The sequence below is a fragment of the Macrobrachium nipponense genome, chromosome 4, assembly GCF_015104395.2.
Source record: "Macrobrachium nipponense isolate FS-2020 chromosome 4, ASM1510439v2, whole genome shotgun sequence".
Taxonomy (NCBI): Eukaryota; Metazoa; Arthropoda; class Malacostraca; order Decapoda; family Palaemonidae; genus Macrobrachium; species Macrobrachium nipponense.
The window spans coordinates 111,941,113-111,948,612 of NC_061100.1; the positions used below are offsets into that span (position 1 = coordinate 111,941,113).

The following is a 7,500-nucleotide window of genomic DNA, read 5'->3' on the forward strand; positions in this document are numbered from 1 at the left end:
ATGATAATATATCTATCACTATCGTTATTGTATTTCGTTCAACCTTTCCTCAGTGAGGCTAAAATAACGTTTTCGAAAGCTGTTTCAAAGTCAAAATTAACAAATTTATCTGTGAAAGAAAGATTTGATTTGTCTCCGTAATGAAACGAGCATTCACCTTTCTGTGTGAATTATTTCACTCGGTCTTTATTTAGATTTAATTTCTTTTCTCCTGTTTCAGTTCCGCTTCATCAATTCGTTCCTGTCTCTCTTTTATATCGCCTTCTTTCTTCAGGATTTAGCCAGGCTCAGGGAGGTAAGCATAGGCTCTGCGAAAGCCAGTTTCTTTCGCTTTCCATTGCATCTATTTTCGTTTTTCTGTCGCCTTTGAAACCCCTCGTCTTTATGTACGTTTCGACATGTATATAGGGTGTTTTGAAATTAGGCCCCCCCCCCCCCCCCCCAACAGCGTAAATTAAAATTGATATGGACAAAAACAAAAGTAATTCAGAACAGGTATTTACTTAAGTTTCTCTCTGAGTACTTAATATTTTGTGTCGCCTCCATCTGCCTGTGCCCAGCCTGCAAAAAAGCCGAGACTCAAACTCCATTCCCCTGAGCCCTTCGGTCACCTCTCTTCGCAGGTCGTCGAGACTTGGATTACCATCATAGTTCACTGTGCGTGCTTCAACAAGATCCTTTAAGATATTATGAATGTTTTCACACACATCAAGGTCAGGGGAGCTACCTGGAAATACACTGGACAAGAGGAAGTTGATACCACTGTTTCGAAGCAGCTCCTGTGTCTGAAGATCCTTGAAACATTGTGCCTTATCATGCAAAAATGTGACTTCTTCAACAGATAACACATTATTTCAGGATCATTGAGGAAAGGAAATACTCCACTAGTAATCACAGTTTCCCTGAAGTATCCACCATTCCATGACTGCCCTTTTTCTTTGATGATCCACATTAACCTTTTGGCTGTGAAACAGAGAAAAATTCCCAAGCATTCAGAAATTTCACAATTTGGCGATAGCACATGTCATCGCTGATCTCATCCAACTGTGCAGCCCAAATGATGTCATTTTTATGATTTGGCTTCCTGACTGTGTAAATGAAGAATTCATCTGATGCAGCAACATGGAGAAAGTCATCTTCATCCCAATCTTTAAGAAATGAAGCACAAAGCCATGCAGGGTCTTCTCTCTGTTGCTGAGTGACATTGGGCTTGCTGATAACATGAAATGGCTTGATACCAGATTTTGTCAACTCACGATATACAGCACCATAACTTCTCTTCTTTCCCCTTTTTGTTTCTAGTTCAAGCGCCAATTTACATAAAGACTTTCTTGGTCTACCCACTGCCTCAGCTATGATGTCTTTTGACTCCTGAGAAAGGACTTCAGGCCTTTCAAGATTCTCACTCTTTTCGCAATGACAGTCAAATGGATTTTTGTTCCAGTTTCTTTCAACAAAGTATTCATCTCTTTTAAAGCATTTAGCTATCCAAGAACGTGAAATAAAGGATGCACCTGCATCCCTGGCCTCGCTGAGGGTTATAGCCCAGATTCGGTCAATCCATCTGATTTCCTCCGAGTCGTTAGCCATGGCTGTATCTAACTCCGTTACTCAGTCTGAAAACACGAGAAATGTAAAATCAAAAATAGCTTAATAGAAACTTAAGATAATATACTTGGAGATAGGCTATTGCAGAAAACTTCATAAGTTTCCATTTGTTCTGTGGAGGGGGGGGGCCTCCAATTTCGAAGCACCCGGTATATATATCTATACATATATATATATATATATATATATATATATATATATATATATATATATATATAAAAATTACAATTTTTAAATTAGAAAGACCTAAAGGTACTGCTGAATTTCTTAAGGACTCTGTGTTTTCTTTCTTTTCATCGGAGCAGTTACTGGATACCGCTGTCTAATTTTTTTCTGTAATCTATTTTACCTTATGAGAACCAACTTTTAATTTAGCGTTTATTATACCATGCTGTTTCATCTTCCACGTTATCGTAAAAGAAATGATCAAGAATGCAATGAAAGGCATTCGCACACGTCAGCCAAAACCAGACGTCAGGTGAAATGGCAAAATCTTGCATCATCACCTGTTTCTTGGAAGTCGTGCTCGAGTTACTAAGATAGAACACCCAGCAATCTCTCTCCCCGCCTCTCTCTCTTATTACAGCAATTAGCTGCGCTTCTGGTGACCAAGCAACTCACAGGCAACTTCAAAGAATCGGTTCTGCCTTACTTGCAAAAACGGCTCCAACTGGCTAAGTTAAGCTTCAAACTTTTCGGCGCCCTTGCGCCATCTGGTGCGGAGCACGCAAAGAAAACAGCCAGCAAAAAGGTAAGCGTATTTCTCGATCTAGTCTGAATACAATATACTAAGACACGGTCAGTCTGTGTATATATGTATATACGTACATACATATGAATCCACCACTGCTATTACCCAGTGATTTAATTAATTGCAATGTATATTAATCACGTTTTATCAGTAGGCCTATCTTGCAATCGAATATGGTTTTTCTTGCTGGTGGGACGATTTTGAGGACTCATGCGCGAACACACACTCTCTCTCTCACGCATATATATATACTATATATATATATATATATATATATATATATATATATATATATATATATATATATGTGTGTGTGTGTGTGTGTGTTTGTTTGTGTGGGTTGGGAGTAGAGAGAGAGAGAGAGAGAGAGAGAGATAGAGAGAGAGAGAGTGTGGGGGGAGATAAAAAAAAATCCAATTATATTAAAAAACAATCTTTTATTAATGTTCTCATCTCTATCATACTATTGCAGGCGAAGGATTCTGACATTGACAGCGACGATGACTCGCACTATCCTCTTCCAGAGGAAGCGGCGACCATCCCCCCACCCCCTCCACTGGAAGGGAGGACTCTCAAGGACACGCCGAAACCTCTGGCCCCGGGAAGGAACGCCAGGTCTCTCAGACAGTTGTAGAAAGCAACATGAAACAGGTTAGCGGATTTTGAATTCATCTCTGAGCCTTTTTTTTTATTATATACTATGTGGATATTTATATGTATGTATATATAATATATGTGTACTGTATATATAAATATATATATATTATTATATATATGCATATATATGCTATATATATATATATATATATTATATATATATATATATATATAATATATATAATACAGACACTCACACACACACACACACACACACACACACACAGACACACATATATATATATAATATATATATATATATATATATATATATATTGCTAGATGTAATATAACTCTTTCGAATATTATACATATATACATATATAATATATATATACATATGTAGCATTCGACAGTGTTATTATTACACCTGACAATAGTATGGTACAAGCTCTCTTATGGTTATTTTAAGAATTGTGCCGAGAAGAAGAGAACGAAAAATGAGGTCTGATATGGTCAAAGTTAAGGCACCTTTCTCTCACATAATTAATACAATATTTTATACCTAAATCTAGAATAAAATTTTTCGTCGTATATTGTGTTTTGTGAGGCCGCCTTACATATCACCCGTTTTACCTTCATTAAAAAGAAGAAAGCCCTTTTCATGGTCAGACTTGTCCTCTGTGTTTGGGGCTCCATCCTCTCATGCTCTCAAACTTCATCCAATTTCATGGTCTGTGCAATTAAAGAACCATTATTTTTTTCGATGGTCTTCAGGATAAGGAATTTATCTGACTTTTGCGGGGTTATTGCACTACACTAGAGCTTCTTGAAGTGGTGAACTGAACTGAAAAAAAAAAAACCTACGGTATCCTTCCAAATTCGGTTCCTGGTTAGCCTCTTTCTTTTCCTGTTGTGGTTTCTTTCTTTTCCTAATTATCTTCTGTAGTCTTTGAAAATTGCATTATATATAGGGGAACATATCATTACAAATGTAAACACTTGTTGGACTTTATTAGAAACTTTATTTTTTAGGTGTGTAGCTGTTGATGAGAACTGTCACCAGGTTTTAGAATTAATGTAAAGTACACGATAACTATGTATTGATGAATTGATTACAGATCATTTCTTGTTTGAAGAGCTTCGCGGTACTATGAATACTTCGAATTAAGCAAACACATAAGCCGTTCTCTCCTTATGAATTTCTTAAATAACACAATCGACTGGTCACTTTTTACCAGATGAATAAGTAACTGCAATAACCAAAAAGCCCTCTTAACTTTTCGAATTCTTCACACTTTTTGGATCCGCATGTCACTACAGAGCCTTAGATCCAAATGCAAGAATATGACGTCATTCTGATGTCCGTAGTAGGATTCGGACCCGAATCCAGAGAGGGATAAAAGTCTGGCTCCGCTCGTACAGACATATACCTGTCAAATTCAGATACATTCATCCTCACCATCCTTTCCCCGCGAACAGTACGAAGGGACCTTCAAGGACTACCTCGAGATCTTCGTGCAGTTCGGGTACGTGACCTTGTTCTCCAGCGCTTTCCCTCTGGCCGCCGCCTGCGCCCTGGTCGCCAACGTCATCGAGATAAGATCCGACGCCTTCAAGTTCTGCTACGTCTTCCAGAGACCTTTCGGGCAGCGTGCCCAGGGCATCGGAGTCTGGCAGGTATGATGACTAAGTGGGGGTCAAGGCTTCGGTAATTCGTTGCATGGGTTGGGGCTAGGGGACGTTTTCGATCTCAGAGCGTTTTGTACCTATGTAGATGTACAGCCCGCGCTATATAAAATTTGGTTAGTTTATTATCATATTAAAGTCATACAAAACACTATATAATTGCTCAAAATTATACCATTTTGAAGAATGCAAAGTGTAAATGTATTTAGAAAATATATTCTGCTTTCAATACAATATTACAGAAAAGTTATTTAAATAACACCGTAAGGTAACTAAGAATACTGTATTTACATGTATGTACACAATTTTATTTGAATACTACGTAGTCCCTGCGACCAGGAATAAACCAAATAAATATAGACAAAATCTGATTTATCCAGTGAATGATTTTTTTATGTCAAAATCTTTATCACATGCAGAATTCTTAACCAGGTAATTCAAAATAATATATAGCACTTGAGGCCAGGTGCACAACTAGGTAAATGTAAAAAAACCTGATGTCATTGGCAAATCAGTTTTTTTGTGAAAAAATCCTATTTCACAAACACCACAAAATTCGATTGGATCTTGTTTGTCCGGCTGGGGCGGGGCAGGTAGGGGAGGGGAGACATGACACATCCACTCTCCTCCTGCAAACCTGTTTGTCGGTTCCGGTAGGGGGCAGAGTAGGTAGGGGATCGGGAGGGCAGTGGAGACATGATACATCCACCCTCCTCCTGCAAACTTGTATGTCCGCCCTGGGTGAGGCGGTGTTAGTGAGAGATCAGGAGGGTAGGGGGGACATGACGGGAAGCACAGGGTTCCAGTGCAGTATAGTACGCACCATCACGCTTGTAATAAAGATAATATTTCTCACCAGGACGCAATGGAACTCATGGGCGTCATCAGCATTATTGTCAACTGCGCGTTGATTGGTCTGTCAGGACAGATTCAACAGATTTACCCAGATATAACGACCAATCAGACCATCCTTGTAATTGTTGTACTCGAGGTTAGTAATCCAAATTTGTCTTTTGACTAATCAACTTCAATGAACTCCTCTGATAACAAATTGCCTATTTAGCATTTCTACTATATAGATGGCTATTTGTCTGTCCGTCAGATCTTAAAAACTACTGAGGCCTATACTCTGTTTTTTTCCATTTGTCCATCCGCCTGTGGTGGTCGCGCATGGCAACGCTTGCCTCCCGTGCTTAAATAGTTACGTTATGTCTAAATTTTAGGTAAATAAAAGGATATCTGGGTGTACATTTTGCAACTGAAAAGTGTTTTAATAATTTACTGTATGCGAATTAGACCGTTAATATTCGAAATTGGATATCATATAAAGCCCGGGACGCAGTGTTGCCATGCGATAACACCATAGGCGGATGGACAGATGGAAAAAAACAGAGTATAGATGGCTGCAAATTGCTATGTTGATCATCCATCCTCCAATCATCCAACATACCAAATTGCAGCCTCCTTGTAGCCTCAGTAGTTTTTATTTTATTGAAGGTTAAAGTTAACTAGGATCGTGCATAGGGCGCCGCTATTTTGCCAAAACACAGGCCACCACCGGACGGTGACTGAAAGTTTCATGGGCCGTGGCTGATGAAGTATTATACGCTGTACAGAAAACTCTATTGCGCCAAAGAAACTTTGGCGCATTTTTTTACTTGTTCAAAGAAAGGGACAATTTTCTCAATCAAGCAGAAGTAGAATAGTTAGACATCTAGATATACCATGCAATTATACGAAGAAAAAAATGTCCTGATCAGGAATATTCGTCGATAAGGAGCTCAGTCTCGGCAAATAATGACAGCTCATTTTAACCCTGATTTTTTTTTTCTGTAATGTCACCATTTTATTCGTTCAGATAACTCTAAATCGCGATACTTACTTTTCAATCCTTATTCAAATCATTACTCCATTAATCGTTGTTCCAATAATTATTCCATTTTTCATTATTCTTTTTATAAAACAAACGGCTTCAAATTTTATCTTTACTTCATCAGCCATATAACTGATAATATTTAATTTTTTAACAACTATTTAAGACTTTATTAAATCAGACAACTACGTTTAACTACCAAACTAAGTGACGCACTTATGCAGTAAAATTATTATTGTAAAATAATAATATTAAAACAATCATTCGCTTTCATGCTTTCACCATTCAGCTCATGTGAATGTAACGCCGCGTGAATCTATTCTATTAGATAATTACGTTTACCTGCTTATAATTATAATAAAAAACTGCAAGATACTTCAGCCTCATATAATTATTATATAAATCCATGTTGTACATTCATGCAATAAATGATCACATTCAAAAACTAACATTCAGATCAAATTCTTTTTCATCATTCAGCTCATCTGAGCATAACGCCACATGAATCAATTCTGTTATATAATTACGCAAAACTGCATATAACTATCTATAAGATAATTACGTTTAGCAACATGTAATTATTATTGGCTGAAGCCAGAAGAAAAGTTAAAAATGAAAAGACAGAATGCCCAGTACTTTCGTGTATTTAACACATCTTCTCTCACAAAAACAAAGTGAAGAAATCCAAAATATTTAAAATATGCATAATAAGGCCATTACAAACAGAGACAATATTGGTTCAGATCATTTGACTACTCAACACCCCAACAAGTCAAAAGAAGGAAAGCAATTGCCCAATGACCCCATGACATACAGAAATGTATTACTTTGTTCCCCGAATATGTGTTAAATACACGAAAGTACTTGGCACTCTGTCTTTTCTTTATTAACTATTCTAGTGGTAACAGCTGTTAACAAAATCACGTGCTTACTTTTGTGATTTATTAGTATGTAATTATTCTATAAAGCCATCTTGCGCATT

At 37.4% G+C, this 7,500-nt stretch overlaps 1 protein-coding gene across 1 annotated transcript in view; it reads left to right on the forward strand.

Annotated features, from left to right (window-relative positions):
* The window catches only part of LOC135211481 (anoctamin-8-like), a 31,283-nt gene that overhangs the window by 21,945 nt on the left and 1,838 nt on the right, over nt 1-7,500 (forward strand). The window contains exons 12-17 of the mRNA XM_064244788.1: nt 221-295; nt 2,195-2,359; nt 2,832-2,986; nt 3,629-3,689; nt 4,439-4,636; nt 5,505-5,636. Coding sequence (XP_064100858.1) covers nt 221-295; nt 2,195-2,359; nt 2,832-2,986; nt 3,629-3,689; nt 4,439-4,636; nt 5,505-5,636 — 786 coding nt within the window. The remainder of the gene's footprint in view (nt 1-220; nt 296-2,194; nt 2,360-2,831; nt 2,987-3,628; nt 3,690-4,438; nt 4,637-5,504; nt 5,637-7,500) is intronic.